The 21,063-nt window shown below is 35.5% G+C and overlaps 1 protein-coding gene across 1 annotated transcript in view; it reads right to left on the bottom strand.

Annotated features, from left to right (window-relative positions):
* The window catches only part of LOC309493832 (CD209 antigen-like protein 2), a 161,701-nt gene extending 153,499 nt beyond the window's left edge, over positions 1-8,202 (bottom strand). Inside the window, exons 1-2 of the mRNA XM_082163097.1 lie at positions 8,094-8,202; positions 7,030-7,327 (exon numbers count right to left, since the gene is read on the bottom strand). Of these exons, the coding sequence (XP_082019223.1) occupies positions 7,030-7,147 (118 nt within the window). The 5' untranslated portion in view covers positions 7,148-7,327; positions 8,094-8,202. The remainder of the gene's footprint in view (positions 1-7,029; positions 7,328-8,093) is intronic.
* Between the last annotated feature and the right edge of the window lie 12,861 nt (positions 8,203-21,063).

Genomic DNA, 21,063 nt, shown 5'->3' with positions numbered 1-21,063 from the left:
TTTCTCACAAATCCCCTTCCTCTTCTCAGAGCATGGCAGATCATTCCAGTTGTTCACAGGGTCTTTTGTAGGCATCACTTCAATACAGTCCTCATCAGTAACATAGTTATTCGGCTCACCTTTGAACCAAAACCTGAATAAAATGTGTCAGATTTTCAGTTACTCTGAACCACAAATGTTCAATAATTTTTTTTTATCCATTCAGCAAACAACAAACGAGCAGCTTAACAAGCTATTCATAATAAAAGAGCCAACAATATTCACAGCGCCAGATTAGCACGTTTCATGAATAGCTAAGAAAAGATATATTTATAGAAAAAATAAATGATTGTTTTCATTTTTGTGGAAGAGCTGTGTCTAATTTATAAATTTATATATTTTTTTATTAGATTAAACGTGTAAGAATTGAGAAATTAGAAAATGCCGGACAGTCTGGTTGAAGAGCGACCAGACCCTGAGAGGACAAAGGACCTCTCTGGAAATTAACCCTTGTGCACTATCGAGACGAAAGTCTCACCCCCGAGTCATCCTAATCTACATTTCATTCACTCATCCCTCACCCCCTCTATCTCATGCTCAGATCACCTGAATTCACCCAAGAATATAAAGTTTAATGTGAATGATTATCATCGAGTATTGTACATTTTGGTATCATTTTAAATGTCTCAATCCGACTTGTACAAATGTCTCATTTCCAAATAAGTAAAACAAAAGGTAATAAGGTTTTTAAGAGTTTAGGGATAACTGGCACACAAAGGAAGGTGGTCTCCTGGCAAATGGTCTCACACCCCCAAAAGGTGTAACTTCTGAATACAAATTTCCATTGTTAGAAGATGTTTCCATGTGAAAGAGGTTCTGTCTAATGGAATGCAACGAGAAGATCGGAGCCTTTTTGTAACTCAAGTTGGCCCATGATGCTAAGAATGACCAAAATTCTTAGCATCATGTATTTTAATGTCGGGTTCGCATCTCTTCTCTTTAATCCAGAGGTTTTTTTTTGTTTGTTTTTTACATTTTAATATATTTTATTTTATTTATTTATTAAAATTAATTTTGTTTATCAAAAATAATATTGAAAATGTTTAAATATTATCAGAAATATTATAATTTTTTTGCATTTAAATATTTTGTTTATCAAAGATAATATTAAAAGTATATTTTAAACAAAATAAAAAAAAATTTACATTTCAAACGTAAATAAAATATTTACATCCACATATTTTGTTTATCAATAATAATAATAAAGTATTTACTTCTAAATATATATATATATTTTTTTTTATATCATTTATTTATAAACTTTTTCAAAGCATTAACAGAAAGTTTCATACAATTTAAGTTATAGCTTTTCCCCCCTTTTAATCCAGAGCTTTTGATGTTTTGAATTGATTATCTTTGAATTGATTATGTAATTGACATTTACCTGACATAATAAATTGTTACATTTGATTATTCAAACCGTCTTTGACATTATTTTCATTAAAGAGTTAAAAAGAATAGTCAAACATTCGCTCACATTTAATGATGCACAGATATCATTAAAACCTTTTCATATATGGAGTCAGATGAAATAATGAGGAAATACATATTCAAATGTATTGCATTTAATAAAAAAATACTTTGCCTCGAGAAAAGACAGTAACACGTAGAGACCTTCCGCGCTGGTCGGATGCCGGACTTTGGGCTGATCGAGCGTGAGCCTTACAAACGCATCTGTAACAGTTATAACTAATAAGAGAGAATATTATTGTTATTTAAAGGTGACCTATTATGCCCGTTTTTACAAGAAGTGATATAAGTCTCTGGTGTCCCCATAATGTTTAGTTTTGATTATAATATCTTGATCACGCTCATATGGCATTGCAGTTCTTCATCATCATACAAGTTTATTGTCTGCATACATTTTAAAGCAATATCAGTCTAAAAGTGTGATATATGGTTTTCTGGGCGCACACATCCGGATGAACCTCATTGGTTCTTGCTGAAGCTCAAATGTGCTGCATAACACAAGAATGGACCTCAATGGTTCTTGCTGAAGCTCAAACGTGCTGCGTAACACAAGAATGAACCTCATTGGTTCTTGCAGAAACTCAAAGGTGCTTCGTAACACGAGAATGAACCTCATTGGTTCTTTCAGAAGCTCAAACATGCTGCGTAACATGAGAATGAACCTCATTGGTTCTTGCAGAAACTCAAAGGTGCTGCGTAACACGAGAATGGACCTCATTGGTTCTTGCAGAAACTCAAAGGTGCTGCGTAACACGAGAATGGACCTCATTGGTTCTTGCAGAAGCTCAAACATGCTGCGTAACATGAGAATGAACCTCATTGGTTCTTGCAGAAACTCAAAGGTGCTGCGTAACACGAGAATGAACCTCATTGGTTCTTGCAGAAGCTCAAACATGCTGCGTAACATGAGAATGAACCTCATTGGTTCTTGCAGAAACTCAAAGGTGCTGCGTAACACGAGAATGAACCTCATTGGTTCTTGCAGAAACTCAAAGGTGCTTCGTAACACGAGAATGGACCTCATTGGTTCTCACACTTCAGTCTGCTTGAGCTTCTGTTTACCACAACTGATGTGTGTGATGATCACTGTTTTTATATGAATAAAAGCCTAAATTCAATCTGCTCATCATATAAAGTGATCAAGACCTATCAGAAAATTTGGACATTGTTTTGAGTCTGAGTAAAAACGATGTTCATATAATTTTATACCTGTATTGTGAAAAGAGGGATGAGACTGAGTCGCATATGGCGTCGCACATGGCGAACATAACCCGGGAGGAATGTCGTGTAGTTCCTACCAGCCGTTTGTTGTAGTCCTTAAAGGAACACGCTGACTTTTTGGGACTTTAGCTTATTCACCGTATCCCCCAGAGTTAGATAAGTCCATACATACCCTTCTCATCTCCGTGCGTGCCGTAACTCTGTCTGATGCACCCACCGCTAGCCTAGCTTAGCACAAAGACTGGAAGTAAACGGCTCCAGCTAGCATACTGCTCCCAATAAGTGACAACCCAGTCAACATGTTGATCTCACAGTGATCTCTCCATATGACCACAATGTGAGTTCACAGTGAGCTAAAAGTGTAACCGCACTGTGCACTCACTGTGTGCTCATATTATGGCCACAATGTGAGTCAGCCCAGCTAGAAATGTAATTGGACATGGACTCCAACATCACTCAGACGTCAAATTTTGGTTGAAAATGAAAATTGGATTGACGTGTAAACATCGGATCTCAGGCTCCAACTTCATTAAACAACTCCACAAACAGCATTACCAGCTTGACTTATTACTAACCAGACTTTATTTCTGTCATATGTGTGGAAAAGTTCTTATTGAGATTAACAGAGGTTTAGATGTGGATGATTTATTGAAATTAATAGTTTGGTTTAATGACACCATTATTGTGATCAGTGTTTGGATAAGTTAGGCAATTTGACTCTTAAAGTTTTAATGTTAGTTTTTCCCCGGCCTGCTGTAACTGTTTGTTATGACAACAACAGTAAGAAAAAAAATTATCAGATGATGTCAGCTACTTGATGATGACGATAATGATATAATCATCATGTAGTGCTGATATGATCATCATCGCATAATTTCTTATAGACAATCATGTTTGTTATTAATTATATATAATTGTTTATAGTAATGTTTCTACAGCTTGACATCCAACTTATTATAATGCAAAAAATTTTGTATGATGCACCCAGAATGCATTGTGGCATGAAACACGTCACCGTTATTGAGATTCACAGGCTGATTCTTGAGGTTTGTGTTTGTCTTAAAGCAGATTTTTAAATCTTATTGTTCACTGATCTTGATTTTAATAATGTAAGTAGCCAGCATACTTGACCACATTTTCTCTTGCTATAATAAGCATCTACAGCAGCCAGAGAAAGACTAACATTTAAAGTGTCAAGACCAAAGAACCCAACTATAGCAAACACTGACCTCTACAATGGTGACCAAACCAAACTCTTCAAACAAACTTCAACATCTAAACCTCTTAAACATAATTTCTAAACATCGAAACTTCCCGCTATAACTGTCTAAGAATGTTAGGGGGGATAATGTTCTATCAATGTCATCACTAAACATGTTTGAAATGTTTATAGAGAGTGTTATCCTACCTTTTAGGAGAACATTCTGGTTACAAAAATAAAATTAGCTACAGAAAATATTACAAGAACATAACATAATGCTCTCAAAACATTCATAGAACAATAACATTTCTAGCTGGGATGAGATCATATTGTGGTCATAGTTTGAGCACACAGTGAGAGCGCTGTGAGGTTACACTTTTAGATCACTGTGAACTCAGATTGCTGACGTTGTGACCACATGGTGACATCACTGTGAGATCATAGTGTTGACTGGGAAAACAACGCCAACATTTTCCTACATGTTGTGATTTGTATAGTCACAGAGTGTACGAATAACAAGGTCACATGAGATACAAACATCTTCTAACCGTATACATACTGGGAACTATATTCTCAGAAGGCGAAGCACTGCTACTTCTGCGGAGTGATTTACTCCAACTCTGAGCGAACTCTCTGCTCCTCACCATGGGCCTTCTCAGGCGCTGCAAGCAAATCACTCCGCCCAAGTAGCAGTGCTTCGCCTTCTGAGAATATAGTTCCCAGTAGCCTATGTATACGGTTAGAAGATGTCTGTGTCTCATGTGACCTTGTTATTTGTACTTGCTGTGACTATACAAATCACAACATGTACAGTAAATAGGAAAATGTTGGCGGCATTTTGTCACTTATTGGGAGCAGTCGGGCCATTTCTTTTTTTTTTTTTTTTACAGATCGGGCTCGGGTCGGACTCGGGCTCATTTAGCTTCTCTCCTTTCATCGTGCCCATAATATACGTGCAGGGTGCAGGCTACTGTATGAAATATTGTTATATTGATAATATTATAAATATGCAATATGCGATTACACGAGTAATGCGATGCGCGTGCAATGCATTAGGTGACAGTTAACCAAGCAGAGCATCAGGGAGAAGTTGGAGCGTGGGGAATTACTAAAAGTTCCCAATACTTCAGGAAAAGCTGTATTTCGAGTTTGATTTGATTACCACAACAAACAATGAGCCTGAAGCCTTCAACAGTGGATGCTATTCTTTTTCTTCACAACACACGCGAATAAACAGTGAATGATGACCAACGTACATGTAGCCTACTGTTGTATTACAAATTTATGAAATGTTTAATTTAGGTTGCAACAGTAAAAGTTGAGTACATTTAAGTTAGCATTTTAAGGTTAGGTTAGGATAATAGTAACAACAGTTTCTGCCAGTCCTGTTTTTCTCTATTGTAAGTCACCTTTTGTCTTTAATGGCTCGAGCCCGTAGCCCCAGACGCACCTTTTGTCTTTAATGGCTCGAGCCCCAGCCCTAGACGATGAATCGTTAGGTTGATTGGATTAGCTGTAGGGGAGACTTTCACCTTTTGTCTTTAATGGCTCTGGGATTGGCTCTTGGAACCGGAGTTTCCTGGCCAGTATCAGCATTTGAATAAGTTATGCTGATTCAATTGGACTGGTAGCGCTCTCAGAGTAGGGTGTGTTCATACTTAATTTACATGTTTTGTTCAGAGACTTCACCTCTATGTAATCCCTCCCCTCTTTGAAAAGTATAATTACAATGAATACTGTATTATGGTCAGACTTGATGATGATGAACTACAGACTGATGAACTACAGACATGGAAGAATAAATCTCTTCTGCTTATAAAATCCATCTCAAGTCTCCTGGTTTCTGCTTCGATGAAGGAATAAAAGTTTCCAACACTACTCAGTTCAACGGATTTTTTTATTTATTATATTTTTATTATTATTTAACGTTAGCCAGTTGGTGAAGAGTTCTTTGAAACGTTGTTCTTCAGTAAAGTTACTTTACATCAAAAAAAGGTAGGCTGTAAAACTTAATTTACTGCTGGATCACATTTGGCTATATAATATTCTCTACTGCATGCTTATGCTTCTCTGTAATGGACAGTCTGTATTAATATTTGTGGGCATAATTGTCAGTGGTGGTAGTTATGTTTGAGGCCTATAATAAAATTTGACCTCTTAGTAGCGTTGTGTGTATGTGTGTGCATCAGAGAGTGCGCGTCAGAGAGAGCTTTAAGTGATATTGATGTTGGTCTCGGGTCGGTTTGGGCTGAAAAATTGCAGACATTGTCGGGCTGGGGCCGGATTAGGGCTTGAACACCACGGGCCAGGACTGGGTTAGGGCTGAATTTTTTGGCCCGTGCAGGGCTCTAAGCAGCTAGCTGGAGCCGTTCACCTCCAGTCTTTGTGCTAAGCTAGGCTAGCTGTGGGTGTGTCAGACAGAGTTATGGCACGCATGGAGATGAAAAAGGTATGTATGGACTTATCTAACTCTGGGGGATACAGTGAATAAAGTCCCAAAAAGTTGGCGTGTTCCTTTAAAAGGCGATTTCTTTTAAAGATAATATCTCCCTTTGTTTTGAACTTTGAGCATTGTAACTTTGCAGATGTTGTTTATGCTCAAACAGCAACATTACACACTAACTAAAGTTAAAAAAGTGAAATTATAATCAACCACCCCTTTAAAATATCTATATTCCTTTTTTTTTTTCCAGGGAGACTACACATCCACAGTGTTTTATCACTTACCCTTGTTTCAGTGTTGAATTATCCACCCATTTCATGATCCCCTCAGTCTCAATGTCAGACAAACCAATCCACACTCTCTCCTTGACTAATGAAGATATGCGCCTCTGTGCGAATAAAAGCAGGAATAAGTGTGATTCCTCTCATTGATTAACAGTCACTCACACAATCTCACCTGCTTCTCTTCAGTGTTGATAATGATCAGATCACCTCCTCCATCCCTGCAGAACTTCCTGCTCTCAGACCAGCTCTTCAACTCACTGGATATGAAGAAAAAACCTGAACCACACAGATTTTCATACATAAACACTTTTTAAAACTGTATACATATACAGTAAAAAATAAATTACTTAGAAAAAAACAGTTGTTTAAACCTCGTTTAGACACTTCTCTCGTCAGTTCCTCACTCAAAGATGTGACTTTGCTTTCTAACTCCAGTTTCTTCTGACTCAAAGAGTTGAAGTTGTTCTTCAGTTGGTCTTTTTCAGTCATTAGATCAGTGTAATTGTCCTGTAAGCTGATGATAGTGTGATTGAACTCTTCAACTGTGTTCTTGTAACTCTTTAACAGGTCTCTCTCTGCTGTGATGGTGATGTACAGTGTGATGAAGACCAGCAGAAGAACACAAATGAGCCCGAGACACTGTCATCAACACCAAACACCTGCGTCCTCCTGACAAACAGAGACAAAACACACACATATCAGTGTATACACAAAACTTCATGCTAAGTTAAATTCCCCCTGCAGTCAATAATTGTATCACTTTAAACTCATCTTCGATCACCAAAATAACATATTTTTCCTTTGAAAAAATTAATCATGCCTTAAAATAGCTTGAATGTAACTCTACACCCTTGCTTCCTTTAGTGTACGCAGAGCCATGAATATGTAAATTAGCCCCGCCTCCACTCACTCACAGCAGCTCAGATCACTGTACTCTGCAGTGAGCACCACTTTCAGAGATCCACTTTACTTTACTGTAGTAAACGTTGCACAATGTCAAGTGGAAATATTGGTTTAATTCAGCCATATATTTTTGAACCAGAAACTGATTCAGAAGAAGAAGTGGAAGAGTGAATTATACAGGCTCGTCTATAAGTCGATGTATCAGAATGTGTTTTATGTATAACTCTACGGAGAAAGGCATATAGTTGTTCATCATAACATCATAATATATATTATATACACAATTCACCCGCTATATTCCTAAATGTACCTAAATTTTCATATCATCAAAAAATAATATCAATCATATCAATCTAAAGATGATCAAACATATTGAAAGTAAATGTAATTAATACATTATATAAAAGCAGAAACATTGACATTGTTTTTAGAAAAAAATTAAATTGTATGTGACACTTCCTCAAACATTAGTGACGCCTTTAACAACATCATCTGCGACACCATTTCTGCTTTAAAGTCATTCTTTGCTTACTGCGCTTTTCATCTTTTCCTTCATCCTGGCTGCGAATTGGTGTTTGAGGTCCGAATGTGTCCTCAATATCTCTGCGTTCAACATTTTGATAAATGTCCTCTGAATCCATTATTCACTGTGTCTGACAGTATGTCTTCACAGATGAGGTGTGATCTTTAGAGTGATGAGTGTTTTTTTTAAATGCTGCCAGTGCCAACTCTACACAGGAAGTGGTTTCATATCACACTGGCCTTCGACACAAATAAAGACTTGCAGTCCAACTCCCTGCAGACTCATACTACTGTGTTTGTGTACTGTACATTCAACCGCATGTTATCCATTTCAAAAGCCAACAAGAGGAATCTGTGAGCACTCAAATAAACTCAAACACACTTAAACAGGCCAAACTGGACCTCTGTATTGATGATGCAGGAAACAGCAGAAAGTGCCTGAATCTGATGTTTCTGTTCCTCTCTGATCACTTCAGTCTGATAAACCTGCTCTCTGCTGCCCCTGCTGGACTGGAGCAAATATAGCCATAGTGCAATAAACAGAAACATAAGAATGAAATATGAAATAAAAACAGAAATACAGTTTACTATAGTGATAATGGTTATGACCATTCTTTTCAAAGTGAAAGCAATACAACTCAAAAGCAGTTTCACAGACACTCAATATCAGAATAACTGGGAGAATCTAGATGACTTTAAACTTACTGGGATTTTCACCTCAACGCTTCAGACCAGCAAATGAGACGCATGATAACAGCCAGAAGAAGGCTATGTTGGCATAGATCTGCTTGTGATGGAGAAAAGTGTGCCACACTAGTCCCAGATAACCCAGTTCACCCCGCTGATGTTTATTATAGTGACACTTTTTTGCTGTTGACAGTTTTAAAATTTTCTATCATGAATTTCCATTTATGGTTTTGTATGTTACAAAATAGCCTAGTATAAAATGAAATTGATATCATGAAAGCAGTTTATAATTATAGCAGACTGTTTTAAAGACAGGAACCTTAATCAAAAATCAATAAAAAGAGTGATGATTCCATAAAATAAAACAATTAAAAACATTAGAAGATGGGATGAACCCTACACTGTTAACCCTTGCTGTAAAAAAAGGCCAACTTCTGACAATATCATACCATTTTCCATTAAAACAGTAATATACCGTAGAAAACAAAACTAGAATACAGGAATATACTGTAAATCAACAGTGCTCAAAGTCGACACTCAGAGGCTGTTTTCCCATTCACACCCTATACCCTCATTCACTATTCCCAGAGGTGGGAGTAAGTCACTAAATTCAAGTCTCAAGTCAAGTCCAAGTCTTAACATTGCAAGTCAAAGTCAAGCCAAGTCATTCTGTTGTAAGGGTCAAGTCAAATCAAGTCAAGTCAAGTCAAGTCGCAACTTAGTCATCAAGTCATACCAAGTCACACACAGGCTCGTTTTACACTTTTTTTAACTCTGGGACTTTTATTTCTTATTTAGACACAGAGGGCTGATGGGTAAAAAATAAAATAAATAAATAAATAAATAAATAAATTAACTTGTGTGTAATAAATAAAATATAGTTAAGAAGCACATTAAATGCTCTAAAATAAAAATAAAAATTAAATGAACACAAGTAAACAAGAATTAATAAAACTTTTCCCATCTTGTGCTAGCCCTACATAGTTATTTTGCTGTGATGTCCTCTATGAAAGTGTAAACGAAACAAAAACATTACAAATGTCAATTTAATCCAATTAGGCCAACGTGAACACACTCAAAAAAATAAATTAAAAATGTCTAAACATAAGATTTATGTATTTAAATTGCATATAGAATTTCCATCCATTTGGATTACATAGTTTTAACATAAACCAATTAATAATCTGAATGTAATTCATATTTTTAAGTCATATATAAATGAAACAGATAAGATTTATGTAATTGTATTAATAAACTGAATGTGATACATATATGTCAGTCATATGTAAATGAAACGGGTAAGATTTATGTAATAGTACACAGAAAAACGCCCATGTTAAATTAACACTTCTCAGTGTTCATATGTGTGCACACTACAGAGTTAAAGTACCATTGAAGCAGTGTTGAAGTTAATGAGATAATTAAGTGGTGATTGAGCATTAATGATGAACACCTGCTGTTAACAAGCAGAATCACTGAAGAACAGAGAAACACAAGAACTACAACTGACTTCAGCCACAGTCTAAGGGCGCTTTCACACTGGCAGTTTAGTGCGGACCGGGGCACGGTTCGCATGAAAAATCGCTAATGTGAACGCTGTCATCGGACCCGGGTGCGCACTAGAGTACCGAACCCGAGACTACCTGGAGGAGGTGGTCTGAGCTCGGTTGCTCCCGAACCGTGGCGCGGTTCGCGTTAATGTGCAAGCAACACGGACTCGGGTGCGCGCTTGTTCAGGAAGTATAGTATCCCGCGCATGCGTATCACTGTCGATATCATTGTTTCCTCACACACGACAACCATGAGTGGCAGGGGAACGTTGTGGGACACTGAAGAGGTGATGTCTCTCACTATGTTGTGCATAATAGCACCAAAAAAACAGACAAATTACAGCTATGCTCAGTCGAGTTGTATTATCCATGCATTTTCCGTGTGCGTTTGCGATGACGTAAGATCACTGCAAACGCACCTGGGTACGATACAACTAATTGAGTGTGAAACCAGACCAACGCTGTGGGGGGCGCCGGGAACTAGCGCACTCGGGTTCGGACCGCAGCAAACGAACCCAGTGGAAAAACGCCCTAAGATGAAATCAACTGAAGAGAAAAGAAGACATTAAATCTGTGAAGATCTCAGCATAGGAGGATTAAACAACTCAAACAGCTTTACCAGCTTCACCGATTACTAACCAGATTGACTTAATTTAATATCCGTTTTAATGAAATCAACAATTGTATTTTAAAGTCACCATGATGGTGGTTAGCATTTGCTTTAGTTGGACTCTTGACCCTCAACTTTTTAGTATTACATTTTCTTTGGCTGCTATATTTGTGTGTATATAAAGCACATTTGTTAAGGCAAAACAAGCCATGAGAAAATTAGATCAGGTGATATTGGATGTTTAATCATCATGTAATTGTTTGAATTTCTGATCTTATTCTGTGTCTAATGCTTTGATTATATAGGAGTTGTGTTTGTAATGTTATTATATAATAGAAGCCATGTTAATTTACAGCATGAGAGCAATGTTGTTAGTCAAATAACATTTAGTGCATTAAACTTTTTTTCTCTACATTATTACTTCAAGAATCAGTGTATGACTCTCAACAATGGTGACAATCAATGAAATGCTTCACCACCAATCAAAACTCACCCATATCTCCCAGCATTCATTGCGACATTAATACATTATGCAGCTGGATTTTCTGGATACTTTGTTTGATTGTCACCATTGTTGAGATTCATATGCTGTTTCTTGATGTCTTTGTTTGTCTAAGGAATGCCATAGATTCAAGTTTTTGTGCACCAAGTATTTAAAAAAAAACCTATTTTAAATAATAGGTATTTGATAAACACTGCTAGATATACTATAAAATCAAATGACTTCTATTGTGAATAAAACAATATTAAAAACACAAGTCCTATATAATCAAAGCATTAGATACTGCATAAGATCAGGGATTAAGAACATTACATAATGATGACGTTTTCATCATCAACAAACAACCAACATCATCTGATCTCATGGCTTTATTAACTACAACAATTGTGCTTTAGAAACACGCAAGTATAGCAACCAAAGAAAAGTTTACATTAAAGAGTCAAGGTTCAAGAGTCCAACTAAAGCAAATGCTAACCACCATCGTGGTGACTTTAAAATACAACTTTTGATTTCATTAAAATGGATATTAAATTAAGTCAATCTGGTTAGTAATAGGTGAAGCTGGTAAAGCTGTTTGAGTTGTTTAATCCTCCTCTGCTGAGATCTTCACAGATTTAATGTCTTCTTTTCTCTTCAGTTGATTTCATCTAAGACTGTGTCTGAAGTCAGTTGTAGTTCTTGTGTTTCTCTGTTCTTCAGTGATTCTGCTTGTTAACAGCAGGTGTTCATAATTAATGCTCAATCACCACTTAATTATCTCATTAACTTCAACACTGCTTTAACTCTGTAGTGTGCACACATATGAACACTGAGAAGTGTTAATTTAACATGGGCGTTTTTCTGTGTACTATTACATAAATCTTACCCGTTTCATTTACATATGACTGACATATGTATCACATTCAGTTTATTAATACAATTACATAAATCTTATCTGTTTCATTTATATATGACTTAAAAATATGAATTACATTCAGATTATTAATTGGTTTATGTTAAAACTATGTAATCCAAATGGATGGAAATGCTGTATGCAATTTAAATACATAAATCTTATGTTTAGACTTTTTTTTTTTTTTTTTTAGTGTGTTCACGTTGGCCTAATTGGATTAAATTGACATTTGTAATGTTTTTGTTTTGTTTACACTTTCATAGAGGACATCACAGCAAAATAACTATGTAGGGCTAGCACAAGATGGGAAAAGTTTTATTAATTCTTGTTTACTTGTGTTCATTTATTTTAATTTTTTTTTAGAGCATTTAATGTGCTTCTTAACAATATTTTATTTATTACACACAAGTTATTTTTTTTATTTATTTTTTTACCTATCAGCCCTCTGCGTCTAAATAAGAAATAAAAGTCCCAGAGTTAAAAAATGTGTAAAACGAGCCTGTGTGTGACTTGGTATGACTTGATGACTAAGTTGCGACTTGACTTGACAAAGAGTATGACTTGACTTGACTTGACTTGATTTGACTTGACCCTTACAACAGAATGACTTGGCTTGACTTTGACTTGCAATGTTAAGACTTGGACTTGACTTGAGACTTGAATTTAGTGACTTACTCCCACCTCTGGTGACGTCACTTACCAATATTGCTAAAATGTGATTTCAGAATAGCGAGAGAGAAAAAAAATCCTCTACAACAAGGGGTGAGTTATTGTTTAATCATGATAATAATTCCATATGCATTTATTTCACAATATATTATCTTAAGATTTTTATATATTTATCTTTTCTGCATTTCACCTCTGTTCTAGCTTGGTTCCTTTTATTAAACCAATCCCATGTAATATTGTTGGCTCTGTGACAAATAGCTTGTTATGTTCCTAGATCATCATGCTGAAGGCCTGCTGCACCCCCTGTCCAAGACAATCTCCATGGCTATGAACCATATGACTAGTAAGCAAAACCACCTCAAACATACAGTGCACTACTGTTCAAAGGTTTGGGGTCTGTAAGATTTATGCTTTTGAAATAAGTCTCACATTTTAAAATCATAACCCCAGGTTTTTTCAGTGAGATTGTCCTTGAGAAGCCTGTAGGCTAAATAATCAGCTAAATAATAGGCGACTAATACAATATTATAATGGTCATAGTTATAATAATAATTCATTTAACTATTATGATAACATGATATCCTGATCATTAGCAGAGGTGGAGATTCCAGGGGTCAGAAAGTAAAAGTCCTGCCATATGTTTATTCCACCCATGAACTCACACAGCAAAAACTCCAGTGTTAAATGAACTCTCCTGGGAGTTTATGTGGCTCCAGACTCAAGAGTGTTAAAGTTAATGAGCTAATTAAGTGATTGATTGAGTGATGATTGAGCATTATTGAAGACACCTGATGTTAACAAGCAGAATCACTGAAGGAGAAAAATCACAATTTTAGACACCGTTATGGAGATTAGTGTTCGATTTAGTTGGGCAGTTGACCTTCAAATGATTATCCTTAGATTTTGTTTGGCTGTTGATCTGAGTTATTACAGCCAGATGAACAAAAAGAAAAGTTGATCAGGTGGTGTTGGTTATATTTAAACATAATCATAATTTGATCTGAATCACTGAACTCAATTAGAGCCTAATCTCTGACTTAAATGTATATTGGTCATTACAACATCACAGTAATTCTACAGATTAAGTTCCAGATTTTTCAATATAATTCTAATTATTTCTTAAAAGTTGTTCTGATAAAGAAAAAGAAAATCTTTCTTTAAGGCACACACATACATCAAGATTCAGTGTATGAATCTCAACAATGGTGACAAAAAGAATATTCAATTAGGAAAACAAGACAATTCAGATCATAATTTATTCATACCACAATGCATGATGGGAGCCATGGATGAGTTTTGATTGGTGGCACCCAGAATGCACTGCAATATGCTTTATTATTGTCACCATTGTTGAGAATCACAGGCTGATTCTTGATGTCTGTGTGTCCCAATGATATCATTTTTCAAAGTCTTTTGATCAGAACAACTTTCAAGAAATCTTTCCGATTACATTGAAACTGATTAACATGGCATAATATTAGAATCACAGGCTGCTGTAATCAACAAGGTAAACTTAACTCTCTAAATGAGTTTTGTGATTCAGGTCAAATTATGATTATGTCAAAACATAACCAACACCACCTGATCAACGTTTATCTTTGTTCATTTGAGAGTTATAACCCAGATACAACAGCCAAACAAAAACTAAAGCTATTAGTTTAATGGTCAAGAGCCCAACTAAAGCCAACACTGATCACCATAATGGCAACTTAAAAAAGAGATTTTCTCCTTCAGTAATTCTGCTTGTTAACATCAGGTGTTTTCAATAATGATCAATCATCACTCAATCAATCACTAAATTATCTCATTAACTTTAACACTCTTGAGTCTGGAGCCAAATAAACTCACAGGAGAGTTCAATTAACACTGGAGTGTTTGCTGTGTGAGTTCATGGGTGGAATAAATATATGGCAGGACTTTTACTTTCTGACCCCTGGACTCTCCACCTCTGATCATTAGCAGAGGTGGAGATTCCAGGGGTCAGAAAGTAAAAGTCCTGCCATATATTTATTCCACCCATGAACTCACACAGCAAAAACTCTAGTGTTAAATGAACTCTCCTGGGAGTTTATTTGGCTCCAGACTCAAGAGTGTTAAAGTTAACGAGCTAATTAAGTGATTGATTGAGTGATGATTGACCATTATTGAAAACACCTGATGTTAACAAGCAGAATCACTGAAGGAGAAAAATCACAATTTTAGACACCGTTATGGAGATTAGTGTTCGATTTAGTTGGGCAGTTGACCTTCAAATGATTATCTTTAGATTTTGTTTGGCTATTGATCTGAGTTATTACAGCCAGATGATCAAAAAGAAAAGTTGATGAGGTGGTGTTGGTTATATTTGAACATAATCATAATTTGATCTGAATCACTGAACTCAATCAGAGCCTAATCTCTGACTTAAATGTATATTGGTCATTACAACATCACAGTAATTCTACAGATTAAGTTCCAGATTTTTCAATATAATTCAAATTATTTCTTAAAAGTTGTTCTGATAAAGAAAAAGAAAATCTTTCTTTAAGGCACACACAGACATCAAGATTCAGTGTATGAATCTCAACAATGGTGACAAAAATAATATTCAATTAGGAAAACAAGACAATTCAGATCATAATTTATTCATACCGCAATGCATGATGGGAGCCATGGATGAGTTTTGATTGGTGGCACCCAGAATGCACTGCAACATGCTTTATTATTGTCACCATTGTTGAGATTCATACACTGAATCTTGATGTCTGTGTGTGCCTTAAAGAAAGATTTTCTTTTTCTTTATCAGAACAACTTTTAAGAAATAATTTGAATTATATTGAAAAATCTGGAACTTAATCTGTAGAATTACTGTGATGTTGTAATGACCGATATACATTTAAGTCAGAGATTAGGCTCTAATTGAGTTCAGTGATTCAGATCAAATTATGATTATGTTCAAATATAACCAACACCACCTGATCACCTTTTCTTTTTGATCATCTGGCTGTAATAACTCAGATCAATAGCCAAACAAAATTTAAAGATAATCATTTGAAGGTCAACTGCCCAACTAAATCGAACACTGATCTCCATAACGGTGTCTAAAATTGTGATTTTTCTCCTTCAGTGATTCTGCTTGTTAACATCAGGTGTCTTCAATAATGGTCAATCATCACTCAAATCAATCACTTAATTATCTCATTAACTTTAACACTCTTGAGTCTGGAGCCAAATAAACTCCCAGGAGAGTTCATTTAACACTAGAGTTTTTGCTGTGTGAGTTCATGGGTGGAATAAATATATGGCAGGACTTTTACTTTCTGACCCCTGGAATCTCCACCTCTGATCATTAGTATATTTTATTTTATTTTTTGTTTTGAATTATGTTGGCCAATGAGACTGACATCATACTGTCCAACTCAAAGGTATTTATGTATTTGTATGTTTTTTTTTATTGATCAATACTGAAATTCTTTGTACTTTTAAATGCTGAATGTGGTTCAGGGGGTCGACAACTTTAGGCAGTTATTTTTCACAGATATCTTGGGCAGCTGTGGCTCATACTCTTAGCCTTTAAAAATGTTTGAATTGATATCCCCAATGCAATATCAGGGGGTAAATATATCATTAGAGTTCTTAAAGTTATGTCTTTACTCTTGTTACCAGATATAATCCCTATTGTTTGGCCCTGTGATTCTTCAGGACAAGACCTTGATGCCATCCACAGTCAGTAGATGAAGAATGTGAGTTTAGCCGAATTCAGTTCTCTTTCCCTTTCTTTTGAGCTTAAACGGACACGTGCACGCAAAATGAAGGCAAAATGCCCATCTTGGCGAGTTTCCTCGTAAACAGTCTTGTGTGTTTTAAACAGAAAGAAAACAGATGCGTGTCATTTATATTAGGTCTGTGCATTCGTCTTAAAGGGACAGTAGCCTAACGTACCCGCAGCTGTTTGTGTCGCCAATGGTGATCAAACAGCAAAAGAGAAAATGACTTGTAGCTTTAGCAAAGATACATTTAATTAATTTATAGTTATTTTATTTTTACAGTGAAGACTTATTTTACATTTTGATAATTCAATTTCTGTACCTGATGTTTTCAGATTTAACTGAAAAACATAATGCACTGCTTATTTCAACTGTGTTTTTCTTCTATTGTATTTATCTATGCTTGTTATCTATTGTAATTTTCTATGCAGGTTCACTCCTCTACAAAATCCCCCCAATAGGGGTTATGCGGAGCGCCCAGCGGTCGAACCGGAAAGAGGTCTAAGCATTTCCGCTTTTCACTTCTGTACACATCTGTAGCGGTAGGTGAACTCGGTTTACTGTTAATTTTCGCTTATTACACTAAAATTCTTATTTCTGTTTTAATTAAAATGTCACGAATGCTAAAATATCAGAAAAGGGAACATCCGAACAGCAGTTTTTGTTGTGTGCCGGTCTGCTCTATGTCGGGGAAAATTAGTAGTACAGAAGAACAAATAGGTTCTGTACTCATAAAGTGACGTCAACATCAGCAGTAGCATTCGCCATCAGGCAAGTGTTATTTAAATAAACTCCTGATGTACTTACAAACTTTCCAATGCCTCGTTTAATGAGTACAGAACCTATTTGTACTACTGTAGAAGTTTGGTGCCATTCTGGGCATTATTAGTGGGGTAATTTACGAGATACAAACCTGGAGCCGCGCATGCACTAAACCATACGGCTGATATCTCTAAATAAACTCAAAATTTTTCAATATCGTGCAGCCCTAATATTGAGCATATCTTAAAGTGAACCTGGAATGATAATTTGTGATACCAGATGATGATAGATTTTGAACTTTTTTTTTTTTATTTCAGGTTTTCTGGGATCCCAGCGGAAGGCATCAAGGCATCAGATGTTGGCCTGGACAGATGTTCCTGTAAACTACACCGACCTTTGCATGGATGGCTGATTATTACCATGTTCTGTGAGGGCATCATTATAGCAAAACTGAGCACCTGTGACAGTGGAATTTGTAGGTGTAAAGTCACAGAAAAAAAAAAAAAAAAATTGATAGTAGTTTCAAACTTTTTTTCTCTTTCTCTCTCATAAACAACACAGCAGTTACAGTTTTTCAAATTCTTCATTGGAGGTGAGACTTATACGTTATATGTAGAGCGAATTCGCAGGTCAGAGTTCACTAGACTTGAATATTATTTTCTCTGTTTTTTATTTGACTTCAGAGTTGAAAGTGGGCTTAAAGGGTACATAGGCTTAATGGGTATCCTTACCCCTATATAAAACATTCCTTTTTTTATTTGTAGTCTGAAATAATAAATAGTGCAATATAAATAAATGCAATGTAGTGTTTTCAAATATATACATTTTTCTATACACATTGATGCTGAAATATCTGAATAAATACACGATACCAGCAGCGCTCGTGCTCTCATATCTCCTACAGCTTGTGACACACAATCCCACCTCACTCTTTTCATTTGCTCAGGATGAATATTAATGCCATTACAGGGCTTGAATTTTGGCATGGGATTGTGTGTACATGTAACGCGTTGTCTTTTTATTTTCTTGTTAAATTTGCAGATGGTTTTGGGAGTTTAAATGTTTTGAGCGGAGTGAAGATTGGCACATTCATGTATATTGTATATAAATTAAGACTTTTTCAATTTTGTTCTAAGTTATAGGCTACAGTTTGCAAAAAGATAGTGCAGTTTTATTTATTGAAATATTTTCATGTTTGAAATATTAAATGTAAATTACTGTTCCTGAATACATTTTGCTAACGCTGTTTTTGATGACTTATTTTAGGTTGATAATTAAACAATGAATCAACAAAAACATGGATTGTGCGCTGATTTATTTATTTAATACAAACTGATTGATTTACTTATTAATGATAGTTTCTGTAAATTAAATTTATTGTAATAATATATTCATAGGATTTTTAAGTGTTTGAACAATAAACAATGTAGAATATGTTGTTTGTAGACCTATAATTTGTGTACAGGCATATCAGGATGTGTAGACGTTAGGAGAACCTTCCGGGAACGTTCCGAGAACCTTTCGGGAACGTTCCGAGAACCTTTCGGGAACGTTCCGGGAACCTTTTGGCAATGTTCCGGGAACGTTCCCCTAACCTACACTGTTAGACCTTACCGGGTTTTTTTACAGTAAAATACTGGCAACACTGTTGCCAGTAAAATACTGTTAATTGTACAGTTCTTTACTGTAATCTAGTTTGTTTCTGTAAAAATGCACTAAATTCTAATTCAAGTTAACTAATTACACTTGCAGAAACCGACTGCCTTAAATTGACCAACTGTCATTTAAATGTATTAACTAAAATTTATAATGCATTAATAATGTGAGCAAAGTATTACTATGAACTTCTTTCATTTGAGACCAATAAAAAACTATTGAACATAAAGAGATTTCCACTGGACCAGCAACTACACAGTCACCGCCTGTTAAATAAAGCAACATGCAGCAAATCATCAATGTTTGTAGATCTTCTGCTGGACTGAAACACAGGCTCTACTCTTCTGCACAATGGTGACCCAAAAAACAAGATTTTACAGTAAACTACTGGCAACAGTGTTGCCAGTATAAAACAGTTTTATAACTTACAGTTTATTACTGTTAAAATACATTTTGTGGGTGTGTCTTTTTATCTTACACTGTTAACCCTTTCAACCCCACAGGAAAATCCACACTACAAAGAGTAAAAGTAACATTGAGACAGTGTTGCAGTGAGATAATTAAGTGAATATGTAAGTGATTGTTGAACATTAGTGATGAACACCTGCTGTTAGAACAGAAAATAGAGAAACACAAGAACTACAACTGACTTCCAGCCATTACACATTATTATACTTATTATTAACCAGTATGACTTTATTTCTGTCATACATCTACAGAAGTTGTTATTAAGATGTTTAATCGAAAATGTTTGTTTGAAGTTACCATGATGGAGATCAGTGCTTGCTTTAGTTGGGATGCTGATGCTAAAACATTCTTTTTTCTTTTGCTACTGTGCTACTGTGTTTTTGCAAGTCACACTTGTGCGCACACAGTTTATGAATGATTGCGGTTGTAATGCTCATGGTGACAAATTCATCATATTGCCTGTTCATTCACTAAGGAATTAATTCTTGTTCATTCAGAGTTTTATCCTCGATCAAAAGTGTTACATTAGCTCTACTGTGAAACTACAGCAATAAATTGCTATGACTAATTTTTTTTAACACATCATGCATAAACCAAAAATAAAGCTACACTATGTTTTAGAAACACAGAGATATCATAATTTAGCACATTAATCTCAACAATGGTGGCAATATTATTATTATTTTTTTATTCATGCAGCAGTGCATGCTGGGAGTTTTATATTATCCTGGAACCCAGCATGCATTGTGACATGAAACTTTTCACCATTGTTGAGATTCATGTGCTGATTGTTGATATCTGTGTGTGTCTGAGCCAAGCAGGAGAAAAATAAAATTGAATGCACTATATGATTGTTATTTTTCAGAAGACATGATTACAGAAATTTTGATTTCATTTTGTAGATACACAGATTTATGCTAAATATGACATATCCATAATTTCAATGAATATATACAGGAAAAATCTGAAAATCAGATAATCCAAGATGACTGTGACATCATCACAAAAGAAAAAAAAAACACCTGATCATCTTCCTCTTGACTTTTTCTTGCCATAACAAATGTGTTTTATAAACTCACTATTACAGCAGCCAGAGAGAGATGAATGGTAAGAAGTCAAGAGACAAGACCAACTAAAGCAAATACTGATCTCCATTATGGTGACAACAAACTTTATTATAAACTAAATCTTTGTTAATTCTCAACAAGAACTTTTGTACATGTATGAAAGAAATAATTGTAACCTGGTTTGTAAACTGGTTTCACACTCAGTGTTGCTGGAAGTCAGTTGTAGTTTTTGTGTTTCTCTTTTTTCTGTTCTTGTTTCTCTGTCCTTCAGTGATTCTGCTTATCAGGTGTTCATCAGTGTCTCAATTCACTCACTTCTTTTCATTCACTCTGTCAAGTGGACTATATTAGTGAACTAATGTAGGGAATAG

The sequence above is a fragment of the Leuciscus leuciscus genome (assembly GCF_965113295.1).
Source record: "Leuciscus leuciscus genome assembly, chromosome: 3".
Classification (NCBI taxonomy): Eukaryota; Metazoa; Chordata; class Actinopteri; order Cypriniformes; family Leuciscidae; genus Leuciscus; species Leuciscus leuciscus.
This window is presented reverse-complemented; position numbering and strand designations above follow the sequence as displayed.